General features: G+C 43.8%; 1 protein-coding gene across 1 annotated transcript in view; it reads left to right on the top strand.

Moving 5' to 3' along the window:
• YAP1 (Yes1 associated transcriptional regulator) overlaps positions 1–19756 on the top strand; it is a 108259-nt gene that overhangs the window by 2000 nt on the left and 86503 nt on the right. The window contains exons 3-4 of the mRNA XM_049641317.1: positions 803–983; positions 2420–2670. Of these exons, the coding sequence (XP_049497274.1) occupies positions 803–983; positions 2420–2670 (432 nt within the window). The remainder of the gene's footprint in view (positions 1–802; positions 984–2419; positions 2671–19756) is intronic.

Genomic DNA, 19756 nt, shown 5'->3' with positions numbered 1-19756 from the left:
GGGGGTAGGAGGGTCCGGGGAAGTCCGGCCTGGGAGGGGAGGGGGAAGGGGAAGAGGGTCCGGGGGAGTCCGGCGGAAGAGGGGAGAGGTGGGGTCCCGAGGGAACGGGGGTGGGGGGCGCTGGCGTCCCCGCGGTGAGCGGCCGAGGTGGCGGCGTGGAGCGCGGGCCCCTGTCCTGCGGGGCACCTCGGGCCACCCGCGTCTCCGGGGGAGTCGGATAATTGTTCTCTTGTTTTGCCCTGTTGCTCGGGGTGGGGGTTGGAGCTGGGCGCCTGGTTTCTGGCTCTTTCTCCCGCCCGCTCCCGAGAGCGCCCGGCGGCGTCCAGGCTTTCCTGGAAGGCGCTGCGGGCTTAGCGCGGGGGCGGCCGGGCGTGGGGACCCAGGGGGGCCGTGCGGGACTCTGGAGGGGGCACGGGGGGCCGGGTGGGGGGGGGGCCTGGGGGGCCGGGGGGCGCCTCGGCGGGCGGCGCCTCGGCGGGCGGCGGGCGGGCTCTCTCTCCCCCCCACTCTCCCGCCCGGGACCCCGGGCGCTCTGTGCGGAGCGGCGGTGACCAGCCGGAGGCCGGGGACACGCCGCCGGGAGAGTGTTCGCATTCCGACGGTCTGGGTCCTCCGGTTTGGTCACGTCTTTTCTTTTCTTTTTTTTTTTAAAAGAACTTGCTGCAGGCTAAGCTTCAGCGTAGGAACTTTGCCCAAACGTTAATTGGTTTTCCAAATACTGCGACGTAGTTGGTGCAGTAGCTCGATCGGGAGGAAGGGTTCTGGCCTCCGGTCCCCCCGTTGGCGCTCTCCTGCCGCACAGCTCGGGGTTCAGGGCCCAGAGAAACTCCCTTGAGTTGCTGGCAAAGCCCCGGGTTAGGCCGGAGCTGGGAACCGCCGCTTCCTTTGTGAGAGGTCGGCCCAGGTGTGCCGTGCCCCCTCCTCCGAGCCTCGTGTGGGTAGAGGTGTGCTCCGATGCAGGTTACTTCCTGCGCTTGGAAAGCGTAACCCACGCAGGAGGATGAACTTCCCATTTTGTGGCATCTGTAGGCCACAAAGAATTGCAACGGAAAAGTTGCAAAAAAAAAAAAAAAAACCACCACAATTTTTTAGTAAATGACTACGAGAATTTCCGTCGGCAAGTTTATGGATTCATACTATTCGTAATCTATAGTTTTGTTTGGTTTAGATAAGTTTCTTAACCAAGTGTTGTGCATCTGCAAATTTGATTTTTATTTCTGCTAGGGATTTCCTAATTCGAGTTTATGCTGATCAAGAACTCAGCAGCCCAGCTGATTTTAAGGCATAAATGCCTCAGCTGATTGCTTCCAGTCTTTCCCATATGAATCTAGGAAATTCTTACTTTAATAACCAAACCCAAATTCTAATCAGGAATTAGCTATGCTAGATTATGAAAAGTATGAATGTGGATCGTAAACAGTACTGTTCACAAACTATTGGATATAAGTTCATTTGTGTATATATATGTGTATATACATATCTGTAGATATATAGATGTATATATGTATGTATATATATACACATATATCTATAGATGTATACATGTATGCGAGAAGCTGTTTGCAAATGAGAAAACTGAGGCTTGCGGAGACTGAGATTTGATCTCTGTCACACTGGCCAGTTTGGACTGGAACTCAGATCTTTGGGGTCCGCTTGGAAAGTTTTTTCCTGCCATTATATACTTGTAAACATGTAAGTGTGTATATTCTTACTACATTGCAGTTAAATTGTTGACATTTTTATCGTCTGGGTACAACTGCGCTGTTGTTTTCATTTCGTTAGGTGTCTGTAAGAACATTTGAAAGATTCTGAATCTTTCACATTCATTAAAAGTTGTGTAGTTTGTGATGGTTTTACTGATGGCCTTTGTCCATAGGGAGAAAAAAATGACAGTTGTCCTGCGTTTAGGGCTTGGCTTAGGAAAAAAACATTGCTTAAAACCCAGTTGAAAAAGAAAAGAAAAAGAATGCATAGTTGTTACTCTTTGGGTTGTGCTCTACCGGGAACATTTTAGAACTCAGAAGAGCACCCATGCTGCCTTGCTCTTTTAGAAATTTGAGAATTTAGAAATTTAGAAATTTTAGGACTTTTAAAATTCAACATATCTTAGGAATGTTCCATCCATTTTGTACTATTCTTCTCTAAAGTCTGTAGAAGGTACATGTAATGTATACTAGGTGGAAATTAAGTTAGATGGACTGCTAATCAGTAAAGTGACAAATGTTTGTAAAAGTGCACATTAAAATCACATAAACCATTGAAAAATACACAACTATAAACCTGCATTCCTCTGTGTTGACTTTTAAATTTTGCCTTGGTGCTTAGATACTTGGTTGCAATGAAAATCTTGTCAAGGAAATTTAAAGGGACCCCTTTAAAAACCATTTTTAAGAAATTTTCGTTTTAATCTTCCTCGTAGGCCAGTACTGATGCAGGCAGTGCCGGAGCGCTGGCTCCCCAGCACGTTCGAGCTCATTCCTCCCCAGCTTCCCTGCAACTGGGGGCCGTGTCTCCTGGGACACTGACCCCCACTGGAGTGGTCTCGGGTCCCGCGGCTACACCCGCTGCTCAGCACCTGCGACAGTCTTCTTTTGAGATACCCGACGATGTCCCTCTGCCCGCGGGCTGGGAGATGGCAAAGACCTCTTCTGGTCAGAGATACTTCTTAAAGTAAGTGGCAATGATGGCGGGAGAGTTTTCTAAGAAGAACATATTTTGGAAAACACAGTAAGGTGATATCGGGATGTAGAAGGTCACTTATGTTTATTTTACTTTATATTTATGTCAGGCTTAGTTTTATATACGTGTATTTTTCAGTTGGATATGACCTAATTGCATTCTTGAGCTTGGGTAATATTTTGAAAACTCGATTGATTCTTGGTTTGGAGACTTTTAATAATCTTTTCTTTTGTGGCAGTTTGGGTGTTCTCATTTTGCCTTTGTTCCAAACCTATTAATGACCTTGGCTTAAAACTGAAACAATACTCTGAAAATTTTCAAATGGTGAGATTTACAGGCTGGCAAAGTCTAGGGAGATGGAGGGCACGACTCCGAGTTTCACGTGCACCTCTCACTGGTGTAGTAGGACTTTGGGAGTCAGATCGCACAGCACTTTAGATGGAGACACGACAGACCCTTTAGCTGCAGTTTGATGTGATTTATTTCTCCTCCTCCCCCCCCCCCCCCCCCCCAAATGTAAAGAGAAGTTCACTTTTTCCTGTTGGACACAGTCACTCCGTGGCAAACTTCATTCAAGGTAGCAGATCCTCAAAACAAAATCCTTCTCTTCTGGGAAAACAAAAACAAGGCTACTATTTATTTTTATGAGCCCTTTTGTCATTAACAGAATGGCAATATTTCATTAAGTCTGAAGAGGTCAAAATAGAATTTTATCCTTTTTCGCTTTGAATTTGTAGGTAAAACCTTCTATTTTTATCTGGCTTATTGGTGCATGTTATAAACTGAAATCGATGTTTTTAAAAAAGTTGTTGATCAGATTGACATAATAAAGTGAGAAACGATCCTTTAAGTTTTGATGGAGATCTGTCTTGACGACCTCCTCCTAAGGCAAATGTAACATTTATTTATTAGCTCATATAATACAATTAGTGATACTGTTTTATTGTGTGAGTCTTAGTATTTTATGTTGTTTGTCTTTCAGGGTGGGGTTGTTGGTAATGTAAGATAGGGTTTTGAGACCTGCTTATTTAGAAGAGCAGAGAAAGAAGTTAGATCTTGAGAAGTTTCTACTCTTTTTTTGCCCCCCTTTCCTGTAATATATTTCCTTTTAAAATTCGTTTTCTGGTGTCCTGGTATCCATTTCAAAGGGTTAGGTTTCAACCAGAACAATAAAGGGCCTGAGACTGGAAAGTACACACAAGTCTGGCAAACTCATCTGCATGAGCAAGATGGACGACCAAAGTAAATGATTGAAAGAGCTGCTAGCTGGGAGGGATGCATCTTGAAGGGAAAAGGAATGGAAACAAACCAAGTTGTTACAAGGAAACAGAAAAGCTATACTTTCTGAACCTCTCCCTGCTGGGTCATGTGCTGACCTGGGGAGTTGTTGTTTTGTTTTGTTTTGTTTTTTTTCCCAGCACTTAATGGCCTGCTTGTCTCCTGTCTTTAATTGATGCTGTAGCTAAAAGTGTAAGGTTTTTTTTAAAGAGCAACATTTATGCTCATCTTAGTCTTTTGTATCTTGTAGTAATTGCTTATAGGTGACATCTGCCTACATTTTCAGTTACTTTGAGCTGAAAGAATTATTCTGTACATTTATTTTTAAAAGCTTCCAATGTATTTTTCTTTGGGAAGAAATACGTCTCTTAACGATATTGATAAAGATATGATAAGGAGGGATATACACAAATACACCACACCACCCTAAATACCACAATTGAATGGGTCTATAGGGATGGTAAACCAGTCCAAAATAATATGGAAAGGTATGCCGTATGAAACATGGTTGTAGGAGTGGAGAGAAGCTTACCTGGAAAAGAAAAAAAAGAGAAAACATGATTGTTCTTGAATGGAAAAAAAAAAAGAAAAATTAAAAAACAAACAAACATGATTGTTCAAGGTTTTTGAGGGTCTCTCCCATGGAAGTGAACTCAGGCTTATTATATGATACGAAACATGAGCGTTTGGGACTCCATGGAATAATTTTCTCCTATCAAACCTTTCAGAAATACAGGATTTTTTCTGAGAGGTAGATCTTTCCCAGTAAAAGCAGGCAAATCATGAATTAATTGGTACTTGTCAGGAATTGTATCGAGGGCCCCTAAGCATTGGTTTGTGGAAGATAGGTCCTGTGGGCTTATAAAATTTTATATTCTTTTAAAGAGTGTCTGCTTACACCAATATGTAATTTGAAGAAGTTATAAAAAGTTAGTTCACATCCAGTTGTTAGCCCCTTTCATGATGTCCTGGGTTGGATGAGTTGCCATATAAACAACTTAATTTGGTGTACCGTGCAGGTAAAGGGATTAATCTGTCCTGTGAGTCAAAGATGATGATAAATGAAGCTTTTGGAGCTAAGTTGCTGTTGTCCAAGTTCATTTTTATCCTAGTTTTGTTGTTTTCAAGTTACAAAGTACATAATTGATTGAGATTTATACTTGGCATAAAGAAATCTGACTATGAATGGTTCAAACATGGAAGGTGATGTAATTTGGTTGAAAACTTAGAAGTGTTGACTTTGGAAACTAATTGTTGCCTTGTGATCATAGATGAATGACTTTTTGAAGTCACTTGGCCTTTAGTCTCAAGGCAGGATAATTACTGAAAGATTGATCATTGCAGATTTGAGCCCCCCGACCCCCCCACCCTCCCATAGCACATGAGCTGTTCCGGAGAAGAGCGATCTTCGCTCGACAAGTGCGACCAGTGCAGTAGCTGCTACTCTTACCAGCAACACGCGTTGGGGCTCTGGCGTGATTGTGAGGATGGTGGGAAAACTCAGTCTATGTTTCATGTAATATTTGTGCTGCCGAGGTAACGGTTTTAAAACTAATTTCTTCAACATTGTATATTGAGCTTTTATTGTACAGGAATCGTTGGTCTGTGTTACTCTGAGAATTACTGCCTTCTTCAGCTGTCTTAGAGTTTTCCTACAGGAAATGGTTCTTCAAGTAGGTGGTCAACAACTTCCTATTTCTTTATAAGCTGCTGAATAACTTCCTGAATTAGTATTCTATAACATGTCTGGTTACAAGGAGTGTTTTTACTTCTCAGATTTTATTTTATTGAATCTGATACCGTGTAACTATTAATGGTAATAGTTACAAAAAATTTCTTATATATAATGTACCGCGTGGAATTACGATTTTAGAAATTTGATAAAGTGATCGTAAAAGTTTGTGTATTTCATTGTTTTAATAACGTTCTAATTTTTAAAGGTCATTTTGTTTCATTTATATTACTTGTTTTGTCCAATTATTTTCTGAATAATTGGACAGTGTTTTTAGTCCTTGAAGGTTCAAGGTTTCTTGTGGCTGTGATTTGATTAAAAGTTATATTATCTGGTTTTTTAAGTATGTATGTATGTATTTATTTATTTAGTGAGAGAGAGAGAGAAAACGAACATGCGAGGGGAGGGCCAGAGAGAGGTAGAGACAGAATCCCAAGCAGGCTCCACACTCAGCTCAGAGCCCGAAGTGGGCCTTGAACCAACGAACCCAAGAGATCATCACCTGAGCCGAAGTCAGGAGTCTAACACTCAACACCCTGAGCCACCCAGGTGCCCCAAAAGTTATATTGAGTATCTTAATCCACAGTTTTAAGAAGGAATTTTTCCGGAGATCTTCAAACAGCCAGTATTCCAAGATTAAATGAACTTGCCTTGCAGATGTTATTGGTAACTGTAATTGGTTTTTTCCTTTTTTTCTTTTTCTTCCGTTTTTTTTTTTTTTTTTTTTTTTTTAGCTACGTGTTATTTCAGGAGTGAATGTTCCACTGCCCTATTTAAAGCTACCTCAGAAATGTATCAGTTAAATGAGATGAATTAAACCCTTTCCTACTATAATTTGACGTTTGCTTCCCTACTTTCTACTGGGCACCCTCGCCCAGTAGAAGACTAAAAGCATAATATATATGGTTACCATAATAAAGCTGAGATGTTTTTCAAAGGAACAGCTTCATAAAGAATAAGGCTGTTCTGTTTTCTGGTTTCTTGATATGTTAAGTGTGACCCAATGATTTCCCATTAAAAATGAAGAGCTTGGAATATTGCCATTAAATGTCAATTGAGCTGCAAAAACAAAACAAAAACAAAGCCCTCAAATTGCAGTCACAGAGTGTTTTCTCTGTGAGGGGAGGGCTGCCCATCCCTCTGTCCTGCTTCTCTGTCCTGCTCCCTGGTGGTGGAGGGGGGAGACGGGAGTGTGCCCCCACCCTCTGCTCAGTAGGTAGCCATCCAGGGAAGAAAGGCTGTGGGATTTACGTGGAAAAACTGGAGACCTTGTTGAGTACAGGGGCAGAAGAAAAACACTTTGGAGGTAGCGGATGTGACAGAGTAAATAGAACATAGAGATTAGTTTATTTCCTGAGGAGAATAATGAGCAGTTTTTGTGTGAACTAAGAAAGATCATTAACAAACCAGCTGTGAAATACAGCAAACTCCCAATTGGCTGCAAGATGGTAGGCTAATTTTCTATAAAAAATAACATTCAAAAAAATACTCCTTGCCAAAAGCCTCGTATTCATTAACTTAAGAAAAAAAAGGTAGGTAGCATTTGAATAGTTGAAACTTAAGAAAAAGTGTTTTTGAAATCTTGAGATCAGTCCCCATAAGTAACGTAGACTAATAAGTTTCACTTGATAGTTAGGAACACAGTGTAACGTAAAATACTATTGCTAGCATAAATCTGAATTGCTTTTTACCTTAAGGTTTTTGGAGACAGGCACATTTTAAGCCTGACCTTTTAGTTGTCAAAAACTGAAGTTTAGACTTAAAGCAAAACCAAGTGAAGTCCTTTTAAAAATCAGTTTAAGATTTAAGATTATTTATACTTAATATTATAGTTTAGTCATTAATTACGGCTCGAAAGTTGAATAATGGTTGGGTGGCATTGGCTAAAGGGAGGCGAGAGGCCTGACGAGCTGTGCGGTTCGCCAGCGGTTCTTACAGAAGGGGCCCCGGGTTCTGGGGTGAACTGGAACTTCAGGCCCTGAAGGGACGTCGCTGTTGTTAGGGAGAAGAATTGTGTCCTGGTCCTGTGGCACCAGGTGTCCCCGGGAACAAGTACTGTGGTGGGGGGTGGGGGGGAGCACTTCTGTCTGCGGAGGGCTTGACCCCCGCTAAGAGCAAACAAAGAAGTTTGGTTTAAATCACAATGGTCCTTTTGCTTTTTCCCTTTAATGTTTTAGACCAGAAAAAGTGGTCAGTAGTTTAATCCTCGTTTGGCTCTTAGCATGAGAAGAATCATAACCTTTCATAGCATCAGTTGATCTGATGTTTCTCTGAATAATGTGGAAACTTAACAAAATAATGCAGCTAGGGATGTCTGAAAATACCGACATTTTCAGCTTTATCCGGCTGCGGCTGGCACGTCTCCCTCTGCACGGGTGCTGTATCACTGGACTTAGCAAATTCTTCAGTGGCGTTCTGATTGGGGAGCACTGAGGGTACGTTTTGTTAGAAGCTCTATTTTTCCTCTTGCAGTTGCTGGCTTAACCTACAGTGAGCAGGGTTTTTGTTTGTTTTTAAGGTAAAGGCTGTATGAGACCAATAAGTACATTAAGAGAGATGTGCTTTTTGGCGTAGATCTTTTGGTGTGGGGTTTGGAGTAAAGATGGCTTTTTTTATTCAGGGTGCTCCCACGTGCTCCCATAGAACTGAGCGTGGACCACAGAGTTGTTTGGAATTTACCTCATCACGTGTGCTGAAGTGCCTGTAATGGCTGGTGGACTCCTGGGGATGAGCTGAACTAAACCCTGCCACCCAGGAGGAGGGGACGTGGGGACTCCTCTCCCTCTCCGTGCGAGCAGGAGTGTGGGGTTTTCTTTTATACTTACAAAACTGTCCTTCCTCTTCTTACCCGTGCGTCTGATTTTGTGGATTTTTAGTAAGGTGTTTGTTTTATTATAAAAGTAATGCGTGTTCATTAGAGAGAATTGGAAAATTCAGGAAAGGGGAAAGTAGGGGCGGAAACTCCTAGATTCTACCACGGGGAGTCTCATATCTAAGTATATATTTTGATATTTAATTTTTAGTGAAGGAACATATATGTAGAATTAGAAAATCTCCTAGTAATATAAGGCTAATAAAGAAAAAAAGGCATTTCTTGCCCACTTTTCTTTTTTTAAGTATTTATTTATTTATTTATGAGAGAGCTCAAGTGGGGGAGGGACAGAGAGAGAGAGAGAGAGAGAGAGAGAGAGAGAGAAGGAGAGAGAATCCCAAGCAGCTTCCACACTGTCAGCTCAGAGCCCAATGAGGGTCTCAAACCCACGAACTTGAGCTGAAACCAAGAATCAGACGCTTAGAGGGAGCCACCCAGGCGCCTTAGCCCACTTTTCTTTATCTCTGGCTTGCATTTTCCAGAGGCAAACACTTGGAACTCCTTAGAGATCTGTTCCCTCCTCACATATGTAAGAAAACTCCTTACTTATATAATGTGCCCACTGCTGTCCTTAAAATTTCTGCACCCCCTAAAATCCGTTGCTTAATCCTCACAGTCATTTGTGTAACTTTTTTCTTTTTCTTAAAAAAAAATTTTTTTTTTAAATGTTTATTTTTGAGAGAGAGAACGAGCGAGAGGCAGAACACGAGAGGGGCAGAGAGAGAGAAGAGACACAGAATCTCAAGCAGGCTCCGGGCTGCTCCGAGCCGTCGGCACAGAGCCCAACGAGGGGCTCAAACTCACGCACGGATGGTGAGATTGTGGCCTGAGCCAAAGTCGGATGCTTAACCGACTGAGCCACCCAGGCGCCCCCGTGTAAGTTTTTTCTTAAGACCCTTTGTGCTGTATATGAGTTTCTGAACACCTTTGATATTTTCTTGGAACTGTTCATTGCCTGGTTTCTTCGTTAGTATTTTCGTTGGTGTTTTGCCCCATTGGAAACAGACCTGAGTGCTCCGTGCCCCTGCTCTGGACTGGCTGCTCCATTCTGTCCTCCTGAGGTTCCCGTATTGCCCTTCATGGTTGGGTTCTCTCTTTCCCACTTTCCTTTGTTTGCTCACTCCTAGAATTGGCTCATCCTTGAGGAGTTTCCTGAGGAAAGGGGTACATGGTAAGTAACTGCATTGAGATCCTTTATGTCTAAAAATATTTCTGTCAACATTTGGTGGGCAGTTAGGCTGTAGGTAAGGTATTTTCTTTTGGAGTTTTGAAGGCCAGGCTCCATTTTAGTTCAGCTTCCTGTTTTGTTATTGAACAGTTCAACCCATTTTGCCTCCTTTGGGGATTTCAGTGGTGTGTGTGTGTGTTTTATTTTTTAGTTTTTATTTTAGAGAGAATGAGAGCTGGGGAGAGGGGCACAGGGAGAAAGAGAGAATCTTAAGCACGCTCCACACTCAGTGCGGAGCCCAATGCAGGGATTTTAGTTTTTTTTGTTTTTTTTTTTTTTGCCTGGGGTGGGGGTGAATCTTGAACTTCAAGATATGCCTTGGTACGTGCCTTTTTTTATTCACTGTAAATATTTCATGGCTTGGAAAGTCCGTCTCCAGTGTGAATGTGCCCCTTGAAGATGTGTGGTGAATTGTCTGAACTGCCCTCTGGTCCTGGGAAAGCTTTCTCTTATTAGTTCTTGGATAACTTCTTCCAGTCGGTTCTGTTTTCTTTTTCTGGAATTCCTGCTAATCAAAATAACTCTTTAATTGTCTTGTCTTTTCTCTGTATTTCTTCACTTATCCTTTAGTTATGTCTTCTGGAGGATTCCTTTTCACTTAGCTTTTAATTTTTTAATCATTGTTTTGTCTTTTCCCAAAAAGCTCTTTATCATTCTTAATTTCCAGAGATTCTTTTGCTGCACTCATTGTTCCTTTGTTGTTTGTAATGACATGCCATTCTTAATTTCATGCATGTAGTAATATCTCTCTGATGACTTTATAGTGGGTGTGGTTTTTTCTTTTTTTTTCTTTTTTTGTCTGAGTATGGTGGATGTTTCTTTTTAAATTTTCATCTGCTTTTATTTCTTAAGTGGGCTTCACTGTAGACGGAGAGAGCTGGGACCACCTGGGCCTGCCTGTCAGTATCTAGTTAGGTTCTCCTGTGGTGGCTGGTTTCTCCAGATAAACATCTGCCAGTCCCTCCCCAGCAGACAGTTGATGGTGATGCATGTGAATGCCCACCACCAGCATTTGAGGACAGAACAGTTTGGGGCCTGCGGGGTTTTCTCCCTTCTTGGTTGTGCTTTGTGAGTGTCTGAATCCAGAGCCTCTGGGTCCCTCTCTCTGTAACATAAATTTTCCATCTCCTGCTTGGGCCAGGGAGGGGAGCGTGCAGTAGTTTTTTTTAAAGTTTTATGTTGGGGTGCCTGGGTGGCTCATTCGGTTGAGCGTCAGACTCTTGATTTCGGCTCAGGTCATGATCTCACGGTTCGTGGGATCGAGCCCCGTGTCAGGCTCTGTGCTGACAGCGTGGAGCGTGCTTGGAATTCTCTCTCTGTCTCTCTGCCCCTCTGCTGCTCATGCTTGCACACCCACTCTCTCTAAAATAAAAAATAATAATGAAAAAATAAAAAGTTGTATGTAAAATGAAGTTTTGTGAATCCAATTTGTAATTATTAGGTCGACTCTGTAAAGGTGCCACGTTTCTAAGCCCAGAACATGATGACTGACAGTTTCATATGATTTGACCTCAATATCCCGGATCACTTTTTAGTGAATACTTAATTACATGCTTTTACTAGGCATGTGATCAATTGCCTTTGTCTCGTTTAATGATGGTTTTGCTAGTTTACATCCTAATGTGTTAGATTTTCCTAAAGGTGGGACTGTATACTTTGACAGCAGAGTTGGCGTTGCGCATTGTGTGAATTTTGTTCAGAGGCTTGGATTCTGAAATAATGTGTGGGGCAGAAGCACTGGAGGCCTGATTTCCTATTCCTGTATGTGACAGTGGGGCCACGCCTGGTTTGCATTGGTGTAGACAGTGGTAGGATAATGGGAATATTTGTGCATATCTAGATTGATTAGATGTTCTTGGTGTACTTATGTAGGTTAGCCCCAGACGTACATAACTTGGCTTTGAGTTAGTTTGGGTGTTAGCTTTGCCTAAGTGCTCATTCTTCAGTAGACCATTGTATATGTCCTAAAACAACATAGAATATTTTCTACTTGTGATATAACCATGGGAGTGTAAGTAGTTATAATTTCATGAAAACTGGGTTTATTTTTATTTTTTTAATGTTTATGAGAGAGAGCGAGCGTGTGTGTGCACACGCATGAGCGGGGGAGGGGCAGAGTGAGAGAGGGACACAGAATCTGAAGCAGGCTCCCAGCTCTGAGCTGTCAGCACAGAGCCAGGTGCGGGGCTCGAACTCACAAGCCGTGAGATCGTGACCTGAGGTGAAGTTGGGCGCTCAACCCACTGAGCCACCCAGGCGCCCCAACGGGATTTAATTTTGAATGGATTCACCCACAGTAGTGTCTGAGGCGTTGATGGAATTTCAACAGCCTCTGCCTTGATTACATATAGAAGTCCTTAGTGGAAAAAGAGGAAGCAAACTTTTTTAAAAAACTGCATAAAATCTTTTTTTTTTTAAATGTTTATTTTGAGAGAGCACATGGCGTACAAGTGGGAAGGGGCAGAGAGAGAGGGAGAGACAGAAGCTGAAGCAGGTCTGCGCTGTCAGCACAAAGCCCACTGTGGGGCTTAAACCCACAAACCGTGAGGTCATTACCTGAGCGGAAGTCGGACGCTCAACTGACTGTGCCACCCAGGTGTCCCTTTTTAAATTTCATTTATGTTTAATAAAACCACATAAAATCATAAATGACCAATGCAAAACCAGACCAGAGCCCTCTAGCTATCAGAGAAGAGAGTTATAATGATACCAAAAAAATGGGCAGTTCTGGGTAGTAAAAGGTCTTAAAATGAATGATACAGAAGAATGGAACAGATTCATTACATGTTAGTTAAATACGTAGACTGAGGAAGTACATTAAGCCATATGTTAAGGTGGGAAATGAGCTAAATGAGATTTCTGAGACCTGCGTGGAACTAATCCTTAGCATTGGTGGGGGTCACAGTTAAAATTTACTGAACTCTCTTGCATAACTTTCTTTTCCCCAATTAAAAAAAACAAAACAAAACAAAAAAACAAACCTCTGGGGAAGAGTTGGCCAAAATACAGATGTTTCTGTTTTTCCTCTACACATGTTCAGACTGATACAGGTTCTGTTTCCGAAATCGTGTAGTTTGGATGGGCTCCAGATGATGTAACAGGATCACTTTTAACCCCTCCCAGGTAGAGGGTGTGCAGACTTTCCTGTTAGGACTGGTACAGATCTCTTCTTATTGGGGGCAGAATAAACACGGTTACTAGACGGTAATGTGGAAAATTAACAGTACTGTCTTCTGTGTACGAAGACAGAGCCCCGCTCTTGCGTACCTGTCTATGAAGTTTCCAGTTAGTGTCCATCACGCCGTGGGTAGGAATTTGCACAGCGTCATCTCTCAGTAGTCTGATTACCTCCACTTCTTTTCCCAGAACAGACCCGCTTGGTTCTGGATGGTGTGTGTTGGGGCGCGTGTGTTCACATAGTTAATAGTTTCTTTCTCCTGCTCTTGTCTTTGAATTCAGTTTATGCGCTCAGAGGTCTCTTGATTTCGTAAACACCCGCCGAGTGGTTTTATGTAGCAGGCGTCGTTTTTGAGGGTTCGCTGGGTCCCGCTCTGGGGTTGGGACAGGGTGGGTCTCAAGTCTCCCCTTTCTTGAAAGGGATCCTGTTTGCCCTTTCGCTGCTAACTCTCTCACTGGAGAAACCGCTGAGGCTACCTGCTCGGAGGCTCACTGAGGGTGGACCTTGCCTCTTTGGTCAGCACTATGCATATAGCTCTTGATGTGTTTGCTGACAGATGGCCTCACTTAGACTGCTCCTGGATCGCAGAGTCTGCTGCTCCATGGCTTCATTAGTGTCTGTGCTCCCTGCATAATTACAGTGGCTTTTCAACTCCATCTTCAGAAGATGCCAGAGCATTTAGTTTCTATATTCTGAAGTTAATTTTGTAACGTTGAGGCTCTTCTTAAACTCAAATAACTAGGACTCCTAAAAAAATTCTGCATGTTTTCTGGATATGAATGAATAATGGTTCTACTTCAGGTTATTACAAGTTTGTTCCATGGACAATGAAGAGTTGACTGGTTTAGAATTCAGTGATGAAGAAATAAAATTCCGTTGTTGGAAAAGTGATCCCAGTGGGAAGACTGCTCTGGGGGGTCCAGGGGAGAGGTAATAGGCAGTGAGGCCCTGAAGAGGCATACTCGTGTTGTGCTCAACGCAGTTAGCGTTTTCAACTCCGTGCGTAGGCCTGCGGAGTCCACACTGAGCTGCAGACAGGTTTTCTGGGAGCAGCCAAAAGGTTTGCCCTTCTCTTGAATGACCTTTGCATCTTTAAGAGACTCCCTCCTGGGGCACCTGGGGGGCTCAGTTCAGTGTCGGACTTCAGCTCAGTTCATGATCTCATACATCAGGATCGTGGGTTCGAGCCCTGTGTTGGGCTCTGTGCTGACAGCTCAGAGCTTGGAGCCTGCTTCTGATCTTTGTCTCTCTCTCTCTCTGCCCCACCCCTGCACGCGCGCTCTCTCGCTCTCGCTCTCTCTCTCTCTCTCTCTCACACACACACTCTCTCTCTCTCTCAAAACTAAGTAAACATTAAAAAAAAAAAAGACTCCCCCCCCCCCCCCCCCTCATCAAAATGAACCTAGTGATGGTGGTTAAATCTGTACTCTGACTTTGGGCATTAAAAAAAAAAACCCAGTTCCAATATCATAACACTTGAAAAACCATTAAATGGTTTCGTTCTAGGGGTGCCTGGGTGGCTCAGTCAGTTTAATGGTCTGACTTCAGCTCAGGTTATGATCTCACACACCAGGATTGTGGGTTCAAACCCCATGTCTGGCTCTGTGCTCACAGCTCAGAGCCTGAAGCCCGCTTCAGATTCTCTGTCTCCTCTGCCCCTCACCTGCTCACGCTGTCTCTCTCTCTCTTTCTCTCTCTCTCTCCTTCAAATAAATAAACATTAAAAAGATAATTTAAAAAAAAGGTTTGGTTTTATTCACTGCTTGAAAAAAAAATGCTTTAAAAGTGAGGATTGCCCATTATGTGAATGTTTTCTAGTACAATTCTATTCTGTATGCATTTTGAAAGTTTATTTTGATGTTGCACGGTATCTTAAGATTTGTTTTTTTTGACACTGAGAAAATGCTAGTTGAAAGGGTTTGTTTTCATTTTTCTCATACTGTTTAAATTTAGCTTCCTGTTCATTTGTTTACCAAGTAAACTTTACTAGCATAATGCAAAGTGAATACAAACCCTTTTTCGTACATTATTTTATATGCTGCACAAATACAATTACTAGTAAAATATGGTGTAAGAAGTTACAATTTTTTAAAATTTAAGTAATCTTTATACCCCATGTGGGGCTCGAATTTAGACCCCGAGATGGAGAGTTGCATGCTCTTCCGACGGAGCCAGCCAGGTGCCCCCAATTTGTTTACTTCATAAAGTTGCATAGGGAAGCTGCTGAGAAATGAAACATGTTCTTTCAGAGATTTAAAGAATTAAAAAAATTTTTTTTTAATTTTATTTATTTTGAGAGAGTGGGGGCAGGGGCGGAGAGAGAGAGAGCTAGAGAATCCCAAGGGCTCCACGCTGTCAGCACAGAGCCCAGCCTGGGGCTCGAACTCATGACACCATGAGAGCACCGCCTGAGCTAGAACTAAGATTTGGCCGCTTACCCAAGGCCACCCAGGTGCCCCAAGAATTTTTTTAAATTAAACTTTAGACTTCATTTTAGACAAGCAGAATCAGATGGTTGCATCTCTTTTATGTTACCAAATCCAAATAAACATTTGAGTACTTGTTTACCAATCGACTTCATTAAAATAAATGATAAAATCTAATATTCTGCCTATCATCATTTTAAGTTAGTGTGGAAACTAAGTTTTGTTTTTTAAAACACTCTAGCGTTTTATTTTTTTAAATGTTTATGTATTTTGAGAGAGGGGGCGAGAAAGCACGCACGAGTGGGGGAGGGGCAGAGAGAATCCCAGACAGGCCTCCCCCCCCCACCCCCGCTCTCAGCGCAGAACCAGACACGCAGAGCCGGACGCGGGGCTCGAAACCACCAACCCGGGAGATCGCGGCGGAGCCGCAGTGGGCGTTCAGGGGGCTGCCCTGCCGGATGTTCACGTTGTTAGCGGCAGTTCTGCTGGAGCGCCGTGCTCGGAGTTCCACCCGGAAACCGCGCTCGCCGCGCTTTGGGAGGAAGGAGCCGGAACGGGGCCCGCGGCGCAGCTCCCCCGGTCGGCCACGCGGTCGGCCACGCAGACGCCGTCGCGGCGTGCGAGCGGGAGCAGTCGTCCAGGGTTTCCCGCGGTCGTGGTGGCTTGAAGTCCAGGAGCAAGGGGCCAGCACGGCGGTCTTCCTGCCGAGGTGTGTGCCCTAGGGTCGAGGGCTGTCGCCGGGCTCACGTGCCGTCCTGGCGCCCAGAGCTCTCCTTCCAGGTGAGTGGGAACCCGCAGGGCGAAGGTGTCCGCTCCCATAGCGTTGCCAGGTTGCGTGCTGTCGCCTAAGCTCTGAACAAGGTCAGCCTAGACCGGGGGTGTGGGGAGGAGACTGCTACTTGGGAAGCGCCGCGGGGTGTTGCCGCCGGCCCTTCCCGTCTACCACACTTGATCGGACGTTTTAAAAAATAATCTTCAGGGGCGCCTGGGTGGCGCAGTCGGTTAGGCGTCCGACTTCAGCCAGGTCACGATCTCGCGGTCCGTGAGTTCGAGCCCCGCGTCAGGCTCTGGGCTGATGGCTCGGAGCCTGGAGCCTGTTTCCGATTCTGTGTCTCCCTCTCTCTCTGCCCCTCCCCCGTTCATGCTCTGTCTCTCTCTGTCCCAAAAATAAATAAAAAACGTTGAAAAAAAAAATTAAAAAAAAAAATAATAATCTTCAGGATGGGTGAATTATCATCTGAGGCCAAAAAAACCCCAACCACCCAACCAACCAACAAAACCACAGCTGAGGGTGGAACATAATTTCACGGGAAAAGTTTATACTGTTCAATAAAATGTCATGTTTTGTGAATAATACGAGGTGATAGGTGTTTCCTTTTGGGATACCATCAGATCAGCCCTTATTTTGAAACCATCCAGTGGGTTAGAACATGGGCTTTTTGGTTCCACTTGAGGGTTTGTGTTCAAGACCATGGATTCCAATTAAAGTGTAATACTTCTCATCCTCTAAAACTTGCCTCTTGTATTTTATCAAAAAGCCGTCTCATTCGGAGTTACTGAGCTTTAGATGAACTTAGGTGTGAACCCATGTGGAGAACGGCCGCAGATGAAGCGGAGCCTGGATTTCCTCGCACTGCCTTGTATTTGGCTTAATTACAGCGTTGCTTCCTTTCCCTACCCGAATGCAGTCTCCGTTGTTACAGCCCATGCATCTGACTTTAGTAATTGGCTGTTGGTTGAGTTTTCGTTGGTCGAATTTACCGACTGGTGAGTTGTCTGAACTATCAAGTTAAAACGTGGGTATGTGTGTAAAAATGCATAAACAAGGCAGCGAGGGAGGCAAGTCCTCACAGCGACGTCAGAACGTTGATGATCTGTGACCACAGTGTATCGTGTAGGCTCCAGGTAGCATATAAACGAACACTTGGGGAGCACTGCCTCACTGGGAGTTCACGAAAACGTTCTCAAACAATTTAACTTGAGAACCGAGTCTGTATCTCTTTCTTGAAAGGCCTATAAACATAGCTGCTCTTCTTCCTCTTCGTGAAATTGAGTAGTTATAAAAATGGGTTTAATCCATTGTAATCTATGTTATCTAAAAGTTGAATTGAAACAGTGAATCAGATCTTAGCCCTGTGATTCATACTCCCAAAATGAGTAATGTGGTTAGCAGGATATCCCTAGTTGTTCTCTGGACTTGGAAAAAAAAGGAAAAAGGTCCATGGTGATCCCTCCATTTTTGGTAGTGGAGTTGTATTAGGTCTGTGATGAGGCTTACAAGAAAAAAGAGCAGCTATTTCTGGAGCATTTCCTCAGGCCTGCAATTTGAAGCCATCATGGCAGAGTTGCTGAGTGAGTTGGTGATGACAGGCCAACGCTCACTGCGGCCCCCGCCCTGCACGCAGTGAGCGTTCAGGACTGCTGTCCGTGCAAACCCAAGACCGGATACACGATAGAAGCTGGTTTCGGGGTTTTCAGGAAACTGTTCAGCATCCAAGAATACGGTGACTCCCCCAGTCCCCGGCCCCTTGTAGTTGCGCACAGTCCGGTCAGTCTTAGAGGCAGGACTCCAGACCTGTTGCTCAGGCTCCAGGGAGCAGATGCTGGCAGCCGTCTGTCAAAGGAACTGCGGTTCAGTGTGTATGACCCTGACACCTGTAGTCTGTGTTTGACAGGAGTTCCTTTTGGGGATTTACATAAATTCATGGCTTATCTGGGAAAACCTCTTTTGTTTCTCTAGAGTGTTGGGGTTTTTTTTAATGGTGATAGAAAGTAAAATGGACTCATTTGTGTTTTTTGGTCATCTGTGTGAAACTGAGTTAATTGGATGTTGGAAATTATATTTGATTAGATAACAGCAGTAATGAAGTGAGGACGAGTGAACTTCATTCTGCTCGGGATAAAATTAATAGCGGTTTTATCGTCAGGGCATTTCTAATTTGTGATTCTTACATCCTTTCTGCTCTTTGGTGTCAAACTTTTAAAACTTAGTAGGTTTTCTGTATTATAGCACGATGTCTTAATGAATTTAGGCATTGTTCCACAATATTCTCCACCTTATAAAAAAACATTTTCCCACTGTTCTGGATTCAGTTTCAGGAAAATTTTCAATCATGGAGAAAAATGGATTTTAGTCCTACCTGTAATTTTATTTTATTTATTTTTGCAATACCTGTAATTTTAATTTCAAGAAAGCATCATCTGATAAAATCAGGATTATTGTTACAAGAATTGAAATCTTCTTTGAATTCAAATTCTTTGAAAGTGTTGACATTTGGAGCTATAATAATGTGGGATATTTGAGATGGTTTTCTATCATGGACATAATAAGAGATAAGTATTTCCTAACTTAGGGTCTCTGTCAGTCTCCCCTTCCCCCAACCCTTTACGCAAAACAGCCCATGACTGTCGACAACACGGACTAAAAGGAAAAAGAACAGTGTTGTGGCAGGATGTCCCCCACATTATTAGGCCTGTTAAAAATGGCTCCCTAATCGCTGAATAATCCTTTTGAGTTTCACAGTTAGATTGTGTGAAGCAGTGAGCTTCAGAGCTGTGGCAGTTAGAATTCAGAGAAATATCTTAGTTTTCAGCCTAAACTGAGATTTTAGACATTTCTGTCTTTTGCTCAACGGTGACTTTTGGGAACTGCTTTTTGGATTTCGTCACCTGTGCACCTCTCTTTTCAGAATTTATTTAGATGAAATACAAATTCTCCTAGAGTCTCTTCCAGATTTTTCCTGGCCCCAAGTGTGAAGTGGAGTCCCCTCTTCGGCCTCCTGTGGGCCTTGCGCTCAGGGAGTGGGGTGTCACAGCCTCACCGGGTCCCCCGCTGAGCGGCCACATCGCCAGCACACACAAACTGCTCACCACCCAGTGTTGGGAATGTCTTGTAACTGTTTTCCCTAGTCGTTTCAGAAATACTGACTCTGTTTCCTCTGTTCGGCTGCCTTCTGGAGGCTCCAGCTCCGGTGACAAAAGAATCTCGAGCCCCGTGGTCTCTCCTCTGTGAGCAGGCAGGCGTGTGGGAGCAGTTAGAGAAGGCGTGAGCCGGTATCTCCTTGACCCTCAGGCAGCGCATGCTCCCCGACTAGGCCATGCCAGGCACCCAGGAAGAGAAGAGGTTGCCGTGTTGGGGGTTTGTGGGGCAGCGTGGTCTTTGGTTATTTGCAAGGACGGACAGGTTTTTATTCTGTACTAAGTCCCGAATCCTTTTGCTGACTTCGCTCTATTTGTGAATGGTTTGGTAACTTTACAGTGTGTGAGTTTAGTAAAATCCTGCTTCTGGTTTAACAGCCTTTCCCCCTTCCTTCAGTTCCCTGATCGCCTGCCACTCTGCACCCCCCCCCCCCCCCCCCCCCCC

Source organism: Panthera uncia, chromosome D1, assembly GCF_023721935.1.
Source record: "Panthera uncia isolate 11264 chromosome D1, Puncia_PCG_1.0, whole genome shotgun sequence".
NCBI classification, from domain to species: Eukaryota; Metazoa; Chordata; class Mammalia; order Carnivora; family Felidae; genus Panthera; species Panthera uncia.
Note: the sequence above shows the minus strand (reverse complement) of the source record. Positions and strands in the feature narration are given on the sequence as shown.